This window comes from Lepisosteus oculatus, chromosome 7 (assembly GCF_040954835.1).
Source record: "Lepisosteus oculatus isolate fLepOcu1 chromosome 7, fLepOcu1.hap2, whole genome shotgun sequence".
Lineage (NCBI taxonomy): Eukaryota > Metazoa > Chordata > Actinopteri > Semionotiformes > Lepisosteidae > Lepisosteus > Lepisosteus oculatus.
The window spans coordinates 49,056,792-49,077,922 of NC_090702.1; the positions used below are offsets into that span (position 1 = coordinate 49,056,792).

Here is a 21,131-nt window from a genome sequence, read left to right on the forward strand (position 1 = left end):
CCCGTTGCGTTACATTGGTGTCAGAAGCGGGGCGGGATAGCCCTTCGCCGGGGACGGCGATTTAAGCGGGGGAGAGTGTAACGCTTACGGCCGACAGGGCGCTGTGTAAGAGCCGGCGTACCAGAGCGGGTGACGTCACCGCCCTTCCCTGTGATAGCAGGACCACAGCTACTGGGCTGAGGAGAGATCTCTCTTTGGCTCACGGGGCTAGGTCGCTGCAGAGAGACGCGGAAGTCCCGGGTTCGAGCCCCGGACGGTGCAGGGGCCGACCTAATGCGGCAAGGGCGCCCGCCTGAGCCCCCGTTGCGTTACAATATTATAGGCTCATTGGGTATCCGTTAATTATTACAGCCATGTAGGATACTCCCTGATTGACACAGAGGGAGAAGGGCCTAGAGATGTGGCTTAGAGGCTGTGTTTATGTGAGTTATACAGTACAACGGCCAGTTTGATGGGCATCATGTGTTTTCATGTTTTGTTTGCTTATCCCCGCTTTTAAGGGCTTCCTGCTTACTTGGTGCAAACAATACAGCAGATGACAATACATAACGGAAAATTATTTAGAAAATTCTCTGTTACGTCCCAATATCCGTGAATCCCAACACTAACACGTGTTAGAGTAGAACCGCAACTATAAAAAAGTCAGACATTACATGAATTAAAAGCAAGTACGCGACAAAAAAATTCCAGTCGGAAATCCGCACGTTTTTTTCAGCTCAGATAAGACATTAAACTTCTTTTTTCAAAATGCAGTTCAGAGCCCCGCAGTTAAAATAGTGTGAGCAGCTCATTTTAAACGGCAAGAGTGTTCCCACATAGACCCGTGACTAGTACTGTACGTTTTCAATAATGAAAGTGCGAGTTTTCAACAAAAGGTAGATTCTTTAATGTTGTTCAGGTGCACACTATCGATTAACGAATAAAGTAGTTGCTGAATATTACATTTTTACTGTGGTCCTTATTTAGAACTTATTTCAAACAACTCGTTTTATCAAAACTAGTGCCGGATGGAAAACTGGTCGTAAATTTAGATAGGAGAAAAGTTGTGACGCTACTGATATCTTCTTTTCAAGTTTGCTTCCGTTAATCTAGACACGTAGAACAGAAGACAGGGGAATTATCACCCAGGGTACGAGGAATCCAAAAGAAGAATGAGCATGTTTCGGTTTAGGAAACGAGGTGGGTTGTACTACTTTTTACTATTAATCTTGTATTCGTACGTACTGTAGTGCATATTAAATATACTTTAAGGTATTTTAAACTTATAACCCTACATTTTAAGGGAAGTTGTATAATATGAAGTCGGTTTCACTTTCATTTGAAGTAACAATTAATGAAAATTTTGGATTACAAAAATGTAAATTTAAAGCACTTAAACGTGTACTCGGACTGGTAGCCTAACCTCTAATATTTACTTGAACTCTACAGTTTAGCATTTTGGCTCCCCAATGCGTTCTTGGTGAAAAACGATAAAATGCTGATTGCAGATATTGTAACTTTTTATCATATTTAAAACTTTTTTTAATTTAAAATTTTATGCCACATAATGACGTTGACTTAAAAACAGCAGAGGGGCAGAGAAGACGAAGGACTATTGTCTCCAGATTTTTAGGATGCAATCAGAAGTCCAGTAGTTATCAAAATAGAGGCAAACCGTGCCTTAATCATTCTGAAAATGTACAGCAGGTACACGTATTTCTTACATCTACTCAAAAGAAATAATTAACTTCTGCAAACAAAATTGTTTAACATTTTATGAGTGGCAGTTATAAAAATTCACGTGCCTCGGGAGAAGTGCAATTGAAAATGCAGAGTTTTGTAGTCCAATTTTAAAGAGGCCTTCTGAAATGTCTGTGTTGCATAAGAAGTTCCTCAATGCCAACAATGAAGATGAGAAAACAGCACTGGCACAAGAGAAGTCAGTGAAGTGAAAATAAGTCATCTGCATCATTGTAATGATCTTTTCTGATGTGCCTGTAGCCGTCGTATCTAAACCTGGACACATACTTTAAATGCACAGTAATGAAACTATTTGAAAGATAATAGATATATCTAAAAATAACTTTATCACTAGCCTCCATGACGTCTGAAATCTGTCAGAAACCGACTGATTGACTGACTGGAGAAACATGAAGTCTTTGATTTTTTTTTAGCATATAATATAAATATATTGTATCCTTAGTACCAGATGAAAGCTTAATAAATATCATCACCTGTACTTCCAATCTATGACAGGTATTATTGATAGTGGATTTATACAATCAGTCAATATGTCAATTGGCAATAAAGTGTTAAAAGGGTGCATACAGCATTAAGATATGTATTATTAATAGAAAATAAAAGATAATACACCAAAAACCTACATTCTCTAAACTGCTTTATTCAATACACAATCGTGGGGGAGCCAGACCCCATCTTGACACCAAAAACATAATGTAAATCAAATTAAAGATAAATACAATTTGAATTTACCCCCAACTGCAGTATTTACACATTTAACCTATGGACACCAATTATTCTAAAATCCTTTAAGACTGAACTCCACAGATTGTACAATCCTATTTACATAAGGCAGAAATATATAAAATATATTTTGTTCTGAAACCTACAGCAGGTTAATCTTCATTGTAGTTCGCTTTGTTATTTGGTGAGTCACAATTTCACAAGCTGAACCATGTTCTTGGATGGATGAAAATTATTTTGCATATGGTTTCTCAGGTTTATCTAGATCAAATTCTGTAAATTCCTTTCTGAGTTCATGTACTGTTAACAGTAAGGCCAGAAGAGAGAGTGCAGTTGAACCCAGCTCTATGAAATCCCTGTCATCTGAGGGTCATCTGCAGCAACTGAATGGGTTTGAATTTCAGTCCAGAGTGGTTCAGTCTGGCTCTCATTGCAAAGTGAGTGTTCAGGGCTCTCCAAGATGGTCATGCTTGCAAAGATCTCCTGCTGGCAGCCATAAAAAGAAAAAAAGTGGTACATTTATTTAAGGCCAAGCTCAATGGAGGCACTGAGATCCTGAATTTGCTGAATGTTTGCATTTAATCTCTGCAGAAAAGTCTTATTATTTCAATGCAAAAGAGGGAAGAGTGAGATTCCCTGTCTTCGTATTATTTCTGACTCCAAAATCAACAGCAGAAAGAGCCATGTTTGCTTATAAGTGCTGCATCAAAGTGAGGTACTGTACAGTTCATCCAGTTTAGGGGTCACTGGAGAGTCATAGCCTATCCCTGGAAGCAACAGGAATTAGGCAGGGTACGCAGGGCAGGGCACACACAGAGAACTCACACCAGGGTCAATTTCACCAGAAGCCAATTCATTAATTTATTAAATTAGTTTAATTTTATTTTTTAACAGGGAGTTGTGGATTAGTGAGGAATTTGTGGGACAATGTGCTATATAGTACCAAGACTTAAAAACAAACATTCAGAAAGCCAAAAATATCTGTTCTTGACCTTTTAATTGAGTGTGTCTCTATGCACAATGTGTGTTATATTAATTAATTGTCTTTTGTGTATTTTGTACCCTTAAGGAAATGATCCAGAGACTATAGAACGTAAGTTTCATTTTTTCACTCTTCCTGTACAAATATCCTTTGTAGGGAGCTCATTCTAGTTTGGATAATGATTAAGACCTTTCACAATTTACAGGTACATTCTTATGAGCTACCTTACCTAGATTTCAGCCTTTAACGGTCAATAAAACCACTCAGCATATTTCTAAAGTATCCTGAGGTTATCCTTCCAGCTCTCATTCCTTCCTGTCCAACAGCTGGTGAGGAACTGACCACAGTATTTTACCCTCACATTTTCAGATCAGTTTCATATTCTCATTTCACAATGACTTTAATGCTAATTTTAACTTTGTAGAACACAATGGGAAGGATGTCATTGTGCTGTGAAACTGATTCTGCAGCAGCAATCACCTGTATCTTTTTTTCCCCTAGTTATCAGCCAGGAAGGTGATGGTAAGTGTGCTCTTGTTCTTTCTTCATTGCCAGTCTTGTAAACTCAAGTGATGTAGCCTTCGGTAGGTGAACTCTCGAGGTAGGTGATACAAGCACAGCCTGTTGTACAATAATAATCGGTATTATGCTAATTTCCAATTTTTTTATAAGTATGTTAAAACTAGGGAAACCAACATTTTCTTTATTCTGTGCTTTTCTTAAACATTTTATTATATATAAATGAATATTATAAGAGCAGCTATGTCACCCTGCTACACAGTGGCTGGTTTAAATTCCAGCCCAGCCTCATTACTTAATTGAAGCCTTATCCGAACAAGCCTCTTGACAGGGATAATGTATGTTTAAATTTGCAGGTTTTTCCTTCTCAGATTTGGAGATTTATGTTATGAAAAGTAAAGTAATGGTTAAAAAGCCATGGCCAACATGTTAAAGAGCTGAAAAGAATCAACTTTACCAGCAGCATATCACCCTGCAATTCCCAACTGGCAGCCCACTGAAGCTCTGCAGGCGTGAGATGGGAGACCTTCTGGGAAAGCTAAGATTGCAACTGAAAGAGCTGTTAGTGGGGCCAGTAGGGGGCACTCACCCTGCGGTCTGTATGGGTCCTTTGCCCCAGTATAGTGATGGGAACACTATACAGTAAAAAGGCGTTGTCCTTTGGATGGGACATAAAACTGTCACGCCCTAACTCTGTAGTCATTAAAAGTCCTGGGGCATTTCTTGAAAAGAGTAGGGGTATAACCCTGGCCAAATTTCCCATTGGGCTTTACCAATCATGGCCTCCTCATAATCCTCATCTCTGAACTGGCTTCATCACTCTGCTCTCCTCCCCACTGAGAGCTGGTGTGTGGTGAGCGTTCTGGAGCACTATGGCTGCCGTCGCATCATCCAGGTGGGGCTGCACATTGGTGGTGGTGGAGGGGAGCCCCCGTTACCTGTAAAGAGCTTTGAATAAAGTGTCCAGAGAAGCGCTATATACATGTAAGGAAAAAGCATAGCACTGTCAGTGCTTTGAGAGAACTGGCATTTTTGACACAGAGTTGTGGAGAATAAAGATAGAGAGAGGAGCTGTTGCTCCCTGTTATCATGGCCAGTTGTGTTCATCTACAGTGGTGTTACAATAATATAGAAGTTTTGACCACAAGAAACTACAAGTTCAGAGTTTTACAAAATACAGTATAAAACCATGTAAATGTCTTTTGGTATCTCAAAAATTATAATCCTGAAAATCTTATCTTTGTAAAATTACAGGAGTTAACTTTTCATTATTTTTTAGTATTTATTATTTTGTTAATTTTTCTCAGTAAACCTTACGAGTCTGGTGAATCAAGCTGATATGTTCTTTACCACAAATAAAGGATGACAGAATTATGAGATGACAAGTTAACAATTTACCCTAATTTTTCACACACTTTTCTAAGGATAGCAACAGACTTTTATTCTTGAAGATGAGCAACATTCCCGTATAAACATACATGTTTATGATTGGTCAGCAACAGTTTTTTACTATTTAAGATGTAAACAAGGTCAGAAAGTTAGGCAGTTAGGTCTAGCCTCGTGCAATTAACCAAGAACTCTAATTAGGTAAGACCCCTGTTCCTTTTCATGTTGCTGACTCAAGTGTAGGATACATACATAATCACTCTGCAACTCCCAACTGCCCGCCCACTGAAGCTCAGCAGGTGTGAGCCTGGTCAGTACCTGGATGGGAGACCTCTTGGGAAAAACTAAAGTTGCTGCTGGAAGAGATGTTAGTGGGGCCAGCAGGGGGCGCTCACCCTGCGGTCCATGTGGGTCCTAATGCCCCAGTATAGTGACAGGGAAACTGTACTGTAAACAGGCGCCGTCCTTCGGATGAGACATAAAACTGAGGTCCTGACTCTCTGTGGTCATTAAAAATCCCAGGGTGTTTTTCGAAAAGAGTAGGGGTGTAACCCCGGTGTCCTGGCCAAATTTCCCCATTGGCCTTTACCAATCATGGCCTCCTTATAATCCCCCTCTATGAATTGGCTTCATTACTCTGCTCTCCTCCCCACTGATAGCTGATGTGTGGTGAGTGTTCTGGCGCACTATGGCTGCCATTGAATCATCCAGGTGGGGCTGCACACTGCTGGTGGTGGAAGGGATCCCCATTACCTGTAAAGCACTTTGAGTGGAGTGTCCAGAAAAGCACTATATAAGTGTAAGCAATTATAATAATTATTATTATACATACAGTGCCTTGCGAAAGTATTCGGCCCCCTTGAACTTTTCAACCTTTTGCCACATTTCAGGCTTCAAACATAAAGATATAAATTTTTTATTTTATGTGAAGAATCACCAACAAGTGGGACACAATTGTGAAGTGGAACGAAATCTATTGGATTTTTGAAACTTTTTTAACTAATAAAAAAATGAAAAGTGGGGCGTGCAAAATTATTCGGCCCCTTTACTTTCAGTGCAGCAAACTCACTCCAGAAGTTCAGCGAGGATCTCTGAATGATCCAATGTTGTCCTAAATGACTGATGGTGATAAATAGAATCCACCTGTGTGTAATCAAGTCTCTGTATAAATGCACCTGCTCTGTGATAGTCTCAAGGTTCTGTTGAAAGCGCAGAGAGCATCATGAAGACCAAGGAACACACCAGGCAGGTCCGTAATACTGTTGTGGAGAAGTTTAAAGCCGGATTTGGATACAAAAAGATTTCCCAAGCTTCAAACATCCCAAGGAGCACTGTGCAAGCGATCATCTTGAAATGGAAGGAGTATCAGACCACTGCAAATCTACCAAGACCTGGCCGTCCCTCTAAACTTTCAGCTCAGACAAGGAGAAGACTGATCAGAGATGCAGCCAAGAGGCCCATGATCACTCTGGATGAACTGCAGAGAACTACAGCTGAGGTGGGAGAGTCTGTCCATAGGACAACAATCAGTCTTACACTGCACAAATCTGGCCTTTATGGAAGAGTGGCAAGAAGAAAGCCATTTCTCAAAGATATCCATAAAAAGTCTCATCTAAAGTTTGCCACAAGCCACCTGGGAGACACCCCAAACATGTGGAAGAAGGTGCTCTGGTCAGATGAAACCAAAATCGAACTTTTTGGTCACAATGCAAAACGATATGTTTGGCGTAAAAGCAACACAGCTCATCACCCTCAACACACCATCCCCACTGTCAAACATGGTGGTGGCAGCATCATGGTTTGGGCCTGCTTTTCTTCAGCAGGGACAGGGAAGATGGTTAAAATTGAGGGGAAGATGGATGCAGCCAAATACAGGACCATTCTGGATGAAAACCTGTTGGAGTCTGCAAAAGACCTGAAACTGGGACGGAGATTTATCTTCCAACAAGACAATGATCCCAAACATACAGCAAAATCTACAAAGGAATGGTTCACAAATAAACGTATCCAGGTGTTTGAATGGCCAAGTCAAAGTCCAGACCTGAATCCAATCGAGAATCTGTGGAAAGAGCTGAAAACTGCTGTTCACAAACGCTCTCCATCCAACCTCACTGAGCTCGAGCTGTTTTGCAAGGAAGAATGGGCAAGAATTTCAGTCTCTCGATGTGCAAAACTGATAGAGACATACCCCAAGCGACTTGCAGCTGTAATCGCAGCAAAAGGTGGCTCTACAAAGTATTAACGCAAGGGGGCCGAATAATTTTGCACGCCCCACTTTTCATTTTTTTATTAGTTAAAAAAGTTTCAAAAATCCAATAGATTTTGTTCCACTTCACAATTGTGTCCCACTTGTTGGTGATTCTTCACATAAAATAAAAAATTTATATCTTTATGTTTGAAGCCTGAAATGTGGCAAAAGGTTGAAAAGTTCAAGGGGGCCGAATACTTTCGCAAGGCACTGTACACTTCCAGTCTAAAGACCATTCCAAACTTAGGCCAGCTTGGAATGCACAAAATAGCAAAACAGTTTTTGAGGGCTTAATTGTTAACTCAGAACCGGCATATGTTCCTTCACCATTTACTTTTAATCCATTGAATGTGGTGTTATATGTGTCTACTTTTTCAACCACATGATCTTAGCCTTTCAATAGAAATTTTAAACATGCACCAAAAGTGTTTTATTTCCTCTCCTGACATCATCAGGTAAAATTGATGTTGAACGTTTAAAGATGTTTTCTAAGTTTTCATTAAAGAAAAAAGGAATCCTGACATGATAGCCTTGAAAATGTAATTACCAAGCTTATGTGTATCATAAGCGATTACTACTTGAAATCAGCATTACAGTATTTTTATTGCCAATTTAGATCTGTTTCTGACCATAGAAGAGGCCCAGATTAACGTCATTATCTAGCATGAGTAGCAAGTGTGAACAGGGGATATTTCAATATAGGATAAGGCAAGAGGACATTAGTTGCATCCAGACACTTCCAAAACATTTTAAAAAAAACCTCTGAGTGTGCATAGAGGAGTAGGAACTATCTTCATATAATATTGTCTATGAAGTGTGAAATACACTGTGTGTTCAAATTCAAAGAATAGGATTTTCCTAGGCAGAATCTTATAATATCCCAAATGATGTCCCAGAAAATTGCTTCACCTAGAACATTCACCTTAACCCTATTCAAAAGAGTGTTTCATCATGAGTTACATATTTTTACATTGAAATAGCAAGGAGTCAACATTTGGAAGACAGTAAGTTACGTTTATGGACATCATTTTGCAGTAGGATGGACAAGTTATCGGAGCCAGAGTTCTGGACAGATTTGTGTCTCTTTGTGATGCACTCTTTAATCATAGACATTTCACCTTTCCACTTGAAAAGCCCATGTCCTGTTCTCCAGCGCTATTCACGGAAATGTGGAGTAGTGTGTGATTGTTGAGAGCAGCAGGAAGAAAATCCCTCTCTCCATTTATATATACATATACATGCCCCATAAACACATCCCTCTGAGACTTCCTCTGGAAGCCTAGTATGGGTGAAGGTATAGTATGTGCTTCAGCCAGCTATAGTATCAGTGACAGTTTGTTTCACTTTAACAGATGCGAAAGATGAAGAGAAGGAAGGACACTTCTCTTCTGCTAGCAAAGGAGAGCTCAGAATTGCACTCTTAGGTGACGGGAAGACTGAGATGTCAACTGTAAGAAACATCATCCTGGACAGAGTGGAGCCAGAATCTAATCGCAATGAGTGCAAGAAGTTCCAGGGAAAGGTTTCTGAGCGATGGGTCACTATAGTTGAGACACCAGGGCAGTGGATGGAAAAGCTGGCATCCAGCTGGTTTCTGTCTAGAGGTATTCATAAGATTCGACCTCAAATTGAGGACTGTGGTTCTCTTCTTTTCCCAGGGCCTCATGTCTTTCTATTAGTGGTTCCTTCCGAAATCACAGAGGAGAAGAAAATACTAAAAGCTGTTAAGAAGGTTTTAGGCCAAAATATTATGAGTTACACCATGGTCCTGCAAAAACATGAAATAAATTCTTATAGCCGGTCATCCTATAAAAAACTGCAGACCTTATTAAAGAAATGTGGAAATAGGTCTCATGTTTTCAACAGTGACAGGACAGATCGCACTCAAGTCACTGATCTCCTGGGCAAAATAGATGAAATAGTGGCTAAAAATGGTGGTTATTACTACTGTAATGAAATTTATAGGGCTGATACTAGATCACTGATTACAAAAAGGGAAAATGAGCTGATTGCAAGGAATCTGGAAGAAAAGAGAAATATGACTGAGAATCTGAGAGTGAGGCATGAGGAGGAAAAGAGGGTCAGAGAGAGGAAGATCAGAGAGAAATATGATGAGTTTCTGAGAAAAAGAGAGATGGAGCTGAGAGAAAGTATTGAGGCAGAATGGTGGTTCAGAGCGAAGTTTGAAAAAAAACAGAGAGAGAGAGAGAAGAAGAGGTTTGATGAAGATCAGAGGGAGAGGGCAAGAGAGATGAGACAGAGGTATGAGGAGGAGCAGAGGAACAGGGAGAAGATTTTGACAGAGAAATATGAGAAGCAACGGAAGGAGAGTGAGAGAGCCCTGAAAATAATGTTTGATGAAGAGCAGAAAAAGAGAGAGACAGCCCTGAGAGAGAAGCATGAGGAGAGTCTGAGGAAGAAAATTGAGGAGTTAAAACAGACATATAAGGAAGAGAACAAGAAAACTGAAGAGCTGAGAAAAAGGCATAAGAAAGAGGTGAAAATAAAAAGAAGGGAGCTTGAACAGAAGTATGAGGAGAAGCAGAGGGACACAGTGAGAGCAATAAGAGAGGAATATGAGGAGGAGCAGAGGATGAGAGAGAAGAAACTGAAGGAGGAATATGAAGAGGAACAGAGAAATAGAGAAAGGGTGATGAGGCAGAAGTATGAAGAGGAACAGAAGGACCGAGAGATTAAGCTGAGGGAGAACTTTGAAGAAGAACAGAAGGAAAAAGTGATGCAGCTGAGGCACAAGTCTGAGGAGAAACTGAAGGAGTTTGAGAGGAGCATGAAAGAGAGGTATGAGGAGGACCAGAAGGAGAGAGAGAGGCTCCTGAGAGACGGCTTTGAGGAGGACATGAGACATAAATTAGAAGAACTGAAAGAGAAACACAGAGAAGAAGAGATGATGAAAATGGAGGAGTTGAAGAAGAGATTTGAGGAGGAACAGAGGGTACAAATAGAGGAGCTGAAACTGAAGTATGAGGACAGAGAGAGGACAATAAGAGAGGTATATGATGAGTTACAGAGGAAAAGAGAAAAGAAGCTGAAAAAGAGAGCTGATAAGGAAAGGAGAGAATCAGTGAGGGTGCTGAGTCAGAAGTATGAGGAAGAAAACAGAAACAAAGAGAGAGAGATGAAAGACAGGAAAGAAGAGGAACTGAGTGAGAGAGAGAAGGAGCTAAAGAAGATGTATGATGCAGACTTTAAAGATAAAGAAAGGAAGCTCAGAGAAAGATGTGACACCAAAGTGAAGGAAACTCGGAAGAATCTGAGGGAGGCTTATGAAAAGGAACAGAGGGATAGGGAAAGGGAGCTGAGGGAGATTCATGAGAAGGAAATGATCAGGAGAGAGAGGGAGTTGAGAGAGAAATATGAAGAGGAAGAAAGCAAGAGGATGATATGGAGGAATGAAGAGGAACAGAGAAGATCAGTAAATGTGATGAAACCTGAGACTGTGGTCCAACCAATAAAGGCAGAGATTAAAGCTATGGAGAAGTCTGTGGAAGAGCAGTGGAAATTGCCAAGAGAACTACGAATTGCCGAAGAAGCATTGCAGTCCGATGAGATACAGGGGAGTGAAGAAGAGTTAAAGGGCAATCCAGAGGTGCTCAGTGTGCCGGTCAGGAGGAGAAACGGCATGATCGAGGACCCGCCTAACAGTAAGTTTTTAAAAATCTGACTTTTAAAAATGTGACTTTTGTGTACAGACATAATGGATGAAATTTTCAATCAACAAACATTTAAATTGGAATGGAAGGGGAGAGAAATCCAAGAGAATCGGGATGCAGAAAGCAGAGTCAAAAAGAGATCCAGAGGTCATTGTCTCGCCCTCTACAGCTAGAGGGTGCTCCTACTCTGCCCTGTCCCCAGTTTTCCTGTGCTTTGCTTGTCCTTCTGGTGTGTCTGTGTGTCCTGCTTTCCTACTGTATTGTGCACCCTTGCTGTAATCGGACAATTCTGCTGTCTCCTCTCATTTTTCTTTCTGTAAAGCACTTTGGGAAGCCACTTTTAAAGGTACTATGTAAAATAAAGTTTACTCACATGTTCAGTGGAGATGGGATCTGTTAAAAGGGACTCTTAGCTCAGCTCTTGGTGCACGTTGCCCAAGGATAAACATTGTTTCTCATTGTTTCACAGCAACACAAAGTTTGAGTGGTTGAAAAACATCCACCAAATAAGCTATTGTACCCTTGCGAAAGCCATGTTATCTAAGCATGCAAAATTAAACCTCTGAACTGCTAGGTTTCTCACACAAGAGCCAAAAAGTCTATCCTGAAATGTGACATTATTAATAAATTCAGCTATGTCTGATATCAAGTAAGGCATGCATTTAGTGAGGGAGGCACAAATTTCTAATGCAGGAACTAAAAGAGAATTTAGGCTGCAGATTGGAATATTTCTTTATGCCGACATTTGTAAGTATCTGGAACATGCTCCTTTCTGTCCAAGTCCTTGAGGCTCAAACTCTGAGCGCCTTCCTTCATGTAATGAAGTTGAATGAACATTTTTCATTTAGCAAATAAACTACCAAAAGAGGAAAATGAGTTGAATGGCTGTTGTTGGCATCCTTTCTTATGTTCTTATGGTTCTTATGTATTAACTGGAGACATTTTTAAAACTTACAGTTGGTACTCTTTCATGTTGCTTGATTTCTTTAAGAAAGTCTCATTTCTTGTGATTTTGGTCACAGTGCAGAAATGCTTGTGTTGTCTTGCAGTGTCTGAAGGAGAAATTGCCGAGAAGCAAAGAAAAGACAGAAGAGCAGAGACTCTCAATCAAGGAGGAGACACAGATGATAGTAAGTGCTGGAGCAATGCTCTTCATCATAGGTTTACAAAATCTGCAAAGTACTGTGTTGTGATTATTGATCTAATCAGTAACACTTCATTCTGTTATTCTGCAGAGCCTGAAGGTGCCAAACCAGATAACTGGTGATAAGATTCCTCCAGTGCAGAGCCAATAAATTACTGTGAGGAGACACAACGGATACATACATCTGGGACATGAACATTTTTTTGGAGAAGAGTAAACATTTTTCAATGTTTTTCAATGATTTTTTAAAATTTTTTAATTAAGTTAATGAATGTCTTAACAGTTATCCAGTCCATTTCTCAGTTCCCGTTTTTTTCTATTCAATGCTGAGGTGCCGGTTTGGTGATGCTTCATCATTATTCTTTGTACCCCGTCCTGTTCTCACTGCTGCTCCCAGTTCTCTGGTTTGCTGGGCAGATGCCTCAGCAGCTTTTGGGTGGGGGTCATCTCACCTCGGAAAGCTAAGCCCATTTGCACTCCTTTCCTTGATTTTTGACAGCAGGACAAAATCTCCGAAGTTGAATACCTGTTCTCCCTCATGGCTCCGCAACAGGATTCCACTCCAGGGCTGAGATACCCAAGTGTCCCCCTTTTTTCTGGGAGCTCAGCACAGAATTCCACTCCGGAGCTCAGGCTGCCCGATTGCCCAATGGGCTGATTCACCAGGGTTAGATCTCTGGAATGCTCTGGAATGAAGCTGTCTGTCCTGTCTCCTGTTCAGGACTTCATGTCACTCAGCACTGCAGCACTCTGTTCCAGTTTGCCCGTGCTCCCTTGTTTTTTCCTAGGGATCCAGGCATCCTGTTTCCACTCTGATTTCTGGAGAGCATCACTCAATTGGCCTGAGCTCCCTGAGGATTCCTAGTTCTCTGGATCTCAATGGGACTGCTTCCTGCAGCCGTGCTGACCCAGAGATCTGAGAATTATGAGGGACTGAAGAATGGTCCTTCTCTCCTGTCTGTCGCAGTTGTTTCTCCTAGTTGGTCCAGAGTGCACCCGAAGTGCCCAAGTCCCAATCAGTGAACAGCTCTTCAGGTGTCCCGCCACTCTCTGGTCTCTTGCACTTGGGTTCTTACTCATCACCACCTGAGTTGCTGGACCTGGCCACTTCGTCTCACAGCACTATCCTCTCTGATGTTCTCCTCTAGTGGCTTGGCTGTTGGCTTATATTGCCTGGAACAGTTACCTCTTGCCTTTTAAATTTTGTTTCGCTTCTGTATTGTTCTATGTTTCTATAGATTCTGTCCCCAGTCCGAGGCAATTATTTGTTGGTACCTGGCATTGAATTGTCATGGACCCATACTTATGGTAGCCCCAGAGTGCAAAACACACTAGAAAAAGGAGCATGCACTGGAAAAAGTAAACGCATCCTGTATTATAATCATTTTGTTTTGTAAGACTGCTGTCTGACCGCTCTGCTGCTGTGTCCCTGAGCACTATCACCCTCCGCGTCTGCATCAGAAACAGAGCCCTATTTCCCAGGAGTTCCTCGAGTTAAGAAACCCATATTAGTTAGATATTAGATAATTGAAGCCTTAATTGGCCTAAGAAGTTGGTTCATCGTAATATTTGCATTTTGACTTTGGTCCTTATTTAGAACTTATTTAAAACAACTCGTTTTATCAAAACTAGTGCCGGATGGAAAACTGCGCGCAAACTCCGATAGAAGAAGTTGTGACACCCTTTTCGGTGTGTGGTATCTTATTTAGAAGTTTGCTTCCTATAACCTAGACACTTAAAACAAAAGACATGGGAATTATCACCCAGGGTACAAGGAATCCAAAAGAAGATGAGCAGGATTCGGCCAAGGAAACGAGGTGGGTTGTACTACTTTTTACTATTAATCTTGTATTTGTACGTAGTGCATATTAAACCTACTTTAAGGTATTTTAAACTTAAAACCCTACATTTTAAGGGAAAATGTATAATATGGAGTCAGTTTCACTTTCATTTGAAGTATCAATGAATGAAAAAATTGGATTATAAAAATGTAAGTTTAAAGCACTTAAACGTGTACTCGGACTGGTAGCCTAACCTCGAATATTTACTTGAACTCTACAGTTTAGCATTTGTGCGTTTTTGGCTCCCAAACGCGTTGTTGGTGAAAAACGATAAAATGCTGATTGAAGATATTGTAACTTTTTATCACACTTTAAAACTTTTTTATTTAGAATTTTATGCCACATAATGACGTTGACTTAAAAACAGCAGAGGGGCAGAGAAGATGAAGGACTATTGTCTCCAGATTTTTAGGATGCAATCAAAAGTCCAATAGTTATCAAAATAGAGGCAAACCGTGCCTTAATCATTCTGAAAATGTACAGCAGGTACACGTATTTCTCAAATCTACTCAAAAGAAATAATTAAATTCTGCAAACATAAAATGGTTCAACATTTTATGAGTGGCAGTTATAAAAATTCAGTGAGAAGTGCAATTGAAAATGCAGAGTTTTGTGGTCCAGTTTTAAAGAGGTCTTCAGAATTGTCTGTGTTGCATAAGAAGTAATCTGCATCATTGTAATGATCTTTTCTGATGTGCCTGTAGCTGTTGTATCTAAACCTGGGTACTTACAATAAATACACAGCAATACAAACTGTATTTTAAATCCCTATCTGTATTTCAGGGGCTACACTACTGTAAGTCACCTCAGGTAGAGTCACCAGCCATGTTCTCTGTAGTGATGAATCATGGTTTTCACCCTGATGGATCTCAGCAAGTATGGCACAGTGGTCAGCATTACTGCCTCACAACACTGGGGCCCTTGTTCAATTCCTGGGGTGCCATCTGCATGGAGTTTGTATGTTCTTCCCGTGTTGATGTAGGTTTCCTCCCACAGTACACAGTACAAAGACATGCTGGTAGGCGAATTGACCTCTGGCCCTAGTTGTGAGTTTGTCTGTCTGTGTGTGTTCAGCAATGGACTGGGGTCCTGTCCAGGATGTATCCTGCCTTGCACCTGTTGCTTGCTGGGCTAGGCTTCAGCTCTCCTGCGATCCAGTATGGGATAAAGTGGATTAATAAATGGGTGGATCTCAGCAAAAGTGGCGCCATTGTGCAGGATGAGGTGTTAATTGTTGTGTAGGACAATCCACATGGGGATGTCCGGGTGTGCTGGTCTAGGCAGAAGTGCCCACTACACTACGGAGCTCCACTTGCAGTGACTGATGCCAAACTTCCTGCCTGGAGCCATGATGATCACGTTCTAGGACCTCACTTGCTATAGCATGAGAAATCCTGGACACACTGTTTATTAGAAGCAATAGTGCTTGAACACCCTCCCTTGTTTTTCTGCATTGGCCTATGAGAGATGTGTCCTTACAAAGGCCAGGGAATATCCCACATCTATAGAATTGTAGTTTGTAACTGCCTAGTTCAGTAGCATTCTGGGAAACTATTGTCACTGTCTTTCCACTGACATAAGACATTTAGCTTTTTCAATGGCCGATTCATTCAAGCTCTTCTCAGTTTCGTAAATCTGCATGATGTTTCAGTTCACTGACAGCTCTGCTTGATTTCTGGCGCTTGGATAGCTTTGATTTTAGCAGTCCCCAATTCCTCAGGCAAGATTTGATACCAAAATTCTGCATTCTATGTTTTGACACTTTTTAGCCCAATGATTGTTATTCATTATAATTAGCCTAATGTTATTGTAAATAAAAAAATATTTACAGAAACAATTTGTTTTTCACAACTTGGAATTTGCACAAGTGGTGCAACGCATGTAATTCTCCTCATCAGCTCATTTTTAAAACCTTGCTGTTTCTCTTTTCACTTACTGAAAATGTATAGAGAGGGAGAAACACAGTAGTACAAAAATAAAATATGCAAAAAAGTTGACATCATTTGAGTAAGAAATTCAGCTGTGCATAGTTCAGTAACCTAAGTTATAATGCCCTGCTCAGGACTAAATCCCGTCAAATGCCCACCATCAGCAAGTTAACTATTGTTGAATTTAACTTTAATTTAATTTTTTAATAGGGAGGTCTGGATTAGCCAGGAATTTATAAGACTACATGTAGTACAAAGGCATCAAGACAGAAATAAGGTACAAGGTAACATTGTCCAGAGCCATGTTTGGCGTTTTTGGCAAGGGGGTGATGTCAGCAGTTTTAAGGACTGTTGGTACAACACCAGTGCTAAAGGATTCATTTATATTATTGAGGACAACAGGGCAGAGAGAAGAGAAACAGAACTGAAATAAAGTGGTGAGGATGGGATCTAATATACAGGTGGTGGATTTCATATTTGAAACCAGTTTACTGATGGATGGAAAGCAGTACCAACAACACTTTCAATTTCACTTACCTGTTAACTTCACACCATTTAAGACCAGCATGGATGGTCAGGGGGTCATTAAAATCCATCACTTCACTGCTTCATTTTAAGGACAAATAAACATGTTTTTAAAATTCCATTGTGTGTGATGGCATTACATTTTATATACTCTTAAATAGTTGAATATAGTTGAAATATTTCTAATTAGATGTATTTTGCTCACTATAGTGCCTCAGATGTTTAATGTGGTATTGATTGATTCAAATAATCACTTCACTATTTTTAGTTTCCTAACTACTGTATGTGGCTACATCTATAGTGTTCAGCAATTTAATTTAGCTATGCTATGTCATGAACAAGTAAGGGGCAGCTGTGTTTGGAGTTTGTTGCAATTGGGAAGCTTTTAATACGCACCTGGAGACTATCATGAAAGGTTTGTTGCAATTGAGACTTATTACCATATTCATTTTTATTATAGTGCTGAACAAGTATGAAAAAAAAACCTGCAGCTACAGTATGCCTCTTTTATTCGTTGAAATTGACCCTTTTGTTTTAGTCCCTAATTAATCACTGATTTGATTTCTCTCCGATTATGCACATAATAGAGGACCAGAGCTCCCATTTATGCAGCAGATGCAGAGCTCAGGAAGCTTCTGCTTCCTGTATTTTAAACTTTCACATGACCATTCTTCCACCGACTCGTCAGGTGTTAAAGGCTAGGAGGTCATTTCCCACTGCCTCCTGGACCGCGTCGCTTAGAGAAGATCTTTAATATGCACAGAGCTGGAGAGCAGTGCACGAGTTTGTATCAGGAGAGTGAGGGAAGCAATAAGAAGGTGGGTGAACTCTTGTGTGCACAATGTTGCTGTTCTCAAGCCATTCTCTGAGGCAGGGTGACAACTGAGGCCAAAGTTCAGCTTTGCTAAATAATTGTACAACATTGTTCACGTGTGGTTGTGAAACCTGGGCCTATGAATGAAGCACAGCAGTCAAAGATCTCTGCTGCTGAAATGAAACATCTGATTTTCATCCAGCATTGCTGGGGTGTATGTGCCTGGCTAAGAACATGCGCTGCATGTGTGCGCTGGAAAATTGTGTAGCTGCAAAAATCGTTGAGAATTGAAATGGCTTGGTTATGTGCAGAGGATGAGTGGAGAAAGATTGACAAAGGGTGTGCATGTATCAGAGGAAGGAGGCAACTGAATGCATTGAAGATCCCCTAAAATAGGATCAGACCAAGCTGCCAAGCAGTTCTGAATGTTTGGTGCTTCAGTAATGAGAAGCCCATGAACCTTCAAACAAACTAGTTTGACATACATGCAGAACACTGTTCTAGGGTATCTCTATATACATTAACACTCTATAGTTTTAAAAGTGTACTGTAGTGAATAATCTTTAAATGACAAAATTGTATTCTAAACACTAACAGATTTTGTCCCCAAAATCAAAGTCCTTGATTTGTTGGTGATTAAATCCACCTGGCAATGAATTGTAATGGTCAATATTTGCCTCTCTAAACAATGTGATACATAAAATAATAAATCAGAATCATGTGTATTTTAATTGGAAGAACTGCATTTCATTGCAAAAAAAGCATACATTGAGAAATTAATTCACACTTCCATATAACAAACAGACTAATGATTCAAAGGAATACTCGGTCAATACATGCAAAGCCAAACCAGATCCATGAGCTCAACCAGGATATAGTCCAAAATCCCAAGAACCAGGAGATCCAGCCTTCACAGATTCAGGAACTTGGGATACGTATTTCCAGGACCAAGGAAGGAATCCAGGCATACAGGAACAGGAAATGAAGCTTGGTGCAAGGTTCACAAGAGTGATTACTGGTAGTCCAAAGGCTCAGGGACTGGAATGCCTGGGGTCAGCCTTGTCCCAAGGGATGAGTCTGACAGTGCAGGGCCCAGAGCACAGGGAACACTAGGCCTAAATAGACAGTGAGAGCCATGCACACCCAGATAGGCTAAAGGTGTCACCCTGAATTCCAACGAATTAGATACTTTAGGATATGGAATGGGCAACAGAGCGCCCTCTAGGGGCCGGATGCCAATCATGACACTTTTTTTAAAGTAAACCCATTTTTATCCCCAAACATAGCAAAAAGAAACATCTGGTGAACAACAAGCTCATTTCCTTTACGATGCCTGTTCATAAAGAACTTGATGTAAAGCAAAAACATTAAAAAAGTTACAGAAGGAAAAATGGTGGTAACCAAAATTATTTGACCACTTTCAAGTTGTTAAACTCTTTATTAAGTATCTCAAATATGCAGCCTTTCTGGTATGTGAGCTAGGTTTTGGGGATTACCTTAAATTCATAATTTCTTATTTTATCAATCCAGGTCTAGAATCTGTTGTTTTCATAATTTATTATTTACGTGGTGCTTGTATAAAATATGGTTCTCCGGGAAAATAATTTTTACATTTACAAGAAAGAATTGTTTTCCACTGAATACTTTTAATAAGTTGTTAGCAGGCCATTTTAAGAAAGGGCTGCATTTACAGCTGACCTGCCACTAGAATGCTAGAATGCCACTAATGCTATTAAATAGCCACACTGGGGGTGAGTTACTGAATTTGGATAATTGATGAAAGGTTGAGGATTTAATTTGTACCTTTGTGTTGGGTATTTTGTGGGTATATAAAGGATGTGCATGCTGCTAGTGGAGGTTCCTGAGTTGTAACCTGAAAACATTGTCCTGAACTTCACATATTTGTGGCCATTGTGGGTGGTTATGTGAGCAGACCCTTGAAACCACCCTTGTTGAAGATACTGTCTGTCAGAAAGGTGACAAAATCTGCAAGAACTCTGCTGTGGAAAAATACATAATTACTCCAGATTTATTTATTTTCCTCATCTTATTTTTTAAAGCATAATAGATTAGTTTTGGTGACAAATGGCAATGTTGTTACAGCACCTAAGTCCTTTCCACAATCCTGAGAAGCTTTGGGGAAGAGAAGGAATTCATAAGGGCAATAGGACCAGCTTTCTGATATGGGTAGGGAGGCATGGCATCAGGAGGGAGTGATAGTGCCTCCCACCATAGACTGGACCTAAGCCCCAGATACTTGGGCATGATATGAATGGTGCAGTGATACCTCTCGGCACTATGTGGATAGCCCCAAAATGGACCAAGATTGGTATGACAGCTATGAGGGTTCTGTTCATGACTGGCACCGCTGCACCAATCTGCACGCTGCACCCTGCAATGCATGCTGTCCTGTTCAGGGAAGTACCTGGAACAGGACCAGAGTACAGCATGGCCTTCTCTGGAATGCCCAAGGTCGACCTGATGGTTCCCTACTTAGGAACGAGGAAGAAGAAGCATTGATAGGGTCAGTCATGCCAGCACACGTGAAGGAAGCATGGGAGGAGTGCAACCCAACCCCAGTGGGCCCTCAGATCATGGAAGATGGGTCCAGTTTAAGGTGAGTATTGCTGGAGGAAAGATTCAGAGTAAAAGCCTACTTCTGAAGCTGAGCTGAAGGATCTATTGAGCATCCATGACCAGGGGCTCATGACTAAGAGGTAAGGTAAGAGAGGTAAGATCACTTTATTGGCCATATAAAGTTTCTTGTATTAGTAATTTGTCTTTTTGCATATCCCAACTTGCTCTCCATGAGACACAGACAGGGAGAGAAGCACAGGGTCTGCCATTCATACGGCGCCCCTGCAGCAGTTAGGGTGACAGAGCCATGCAGACAACCTCTGAGAGAGAACTTGAAGCAAAACAGTCCTTTTGGAAAAGAGTGGGTACTGATATCTTTCTGGGGAACTTACAGCAGAGGGAGCTCACAGCAGAGGGGGTTTCACCCAAGAAGATACTTGCTGGAACTGTTCCTCTCCCCTCTGCTCTGTGTTACATCAATAGGGATGATGCTTTCCCTATTGCTAAGAGCTATAGTGGGAGAAGCTGTGTTAGGCCTGCATCAGAAGGCTCTGCAATTATATAAACCTGCCACTAGAGACCACTATATAAACTCTAATTGTTGTAAATAGCCACACTGGGTGTTAGTTATAAATGTATTGGTGACAGGTCTGGAAAAATACATTGTCACATGGGTATAATTAGGCTTTTGTGTTATGTAAGGGTATATAAAGGATGTGAACTCTTATGGAGGTAATTTGGGATTTTTGAGTGCTTTTCTTCAGTACTGGAAAGGGTCTTTAATAACATCTGCTAGTAATTGACTGTTGAGAGCTTTTAGCTACCCAAGCTCAGGATAGGCCTTGTCACATACTGTATATGTAGGATTGTACAAGCCCAGAAAGGACATTAGACAGGGCACTGGGGTAACACTCAAACCCTTCATGACAGAGCTGTGGGATCTGAAATGACAAAAGTAGTCAAAACTTCATTTAATGTTTCATCCTTCATCACAATGCCATCATACAAGGACATTGGACTGGAAATTCCCATT

General features: G+C 40.7%; 2 protein-coding genes across 4 annotated transcripts in view; one reads left to right on the forward strand and one right to left on the reverse strand.

Moving 5' to 3' along the window:
* Positions 1-864: 864 nt before the first annotated feature.
* LOC102688785 (trichohyalin-like) lies at positions 865-16,828 on the forward strand. The gene is made up of 6 exons (XM_069192646.1): positions 865-1,179; positions 3,533-3,556; positions 3,947-3,967; positions 8,951-11,260; positions 12,319-12,399; positions 12,505-16,828. Exons 1-6 carry the CDS (start codon positions 1,152-1,154, stop codon positions 12,534-12,536), a joined length of 2,496 nt encoding a protein of 831 aa, XP_069048747.1. The 5' UTR covers positions 865-1,151; the 3' UTR covers positions 12,537-16,828.
* Positions 16,829-18,231: 1,403 nt separating this feature from the next.
* Positions 18,232-21,131, reverse strand: part of LOC102688582 (dynein axonemal heavy chain 3-like) — a 238,715-nt gene continuing 235,815 nt past the window's right edge. For all 3 annotated transcript variants that reach the window (XM_069192669.1, XM_069192670.1, XM_069192672.1), the window contains one exon: positions 18,232-21,039. The gene's annotated coding sequence lies outside the window, so the exon portion shown is untranslated. The remainder of the gene's footprint in view (positions 21,040-21,131) is intronic.

Bases quoted from the DNA above. Each gene is read 5' to 3' on its own strand.
- LOC102688785 (XM_069192646.1), top strand. From the start codon at position 1,152: ATGAGCATGTTTCGGTTTAGGAAACGAG. The intron at 3,557-3,946 runs GTAAGTTTCATT...TTTTTCCCCTAG, and splicing joins TGATCCAGAGACTATAGAAC to TTATCAGCCAGGAAGGTGAT. The intron at 3,968-8,950 runs GTAAGTGTGCTC...TCACTTTAACAG, and splicing joins TATCAGCCAGGAAGGTGATG to ATGCGAAAGATGAAGAGAAG.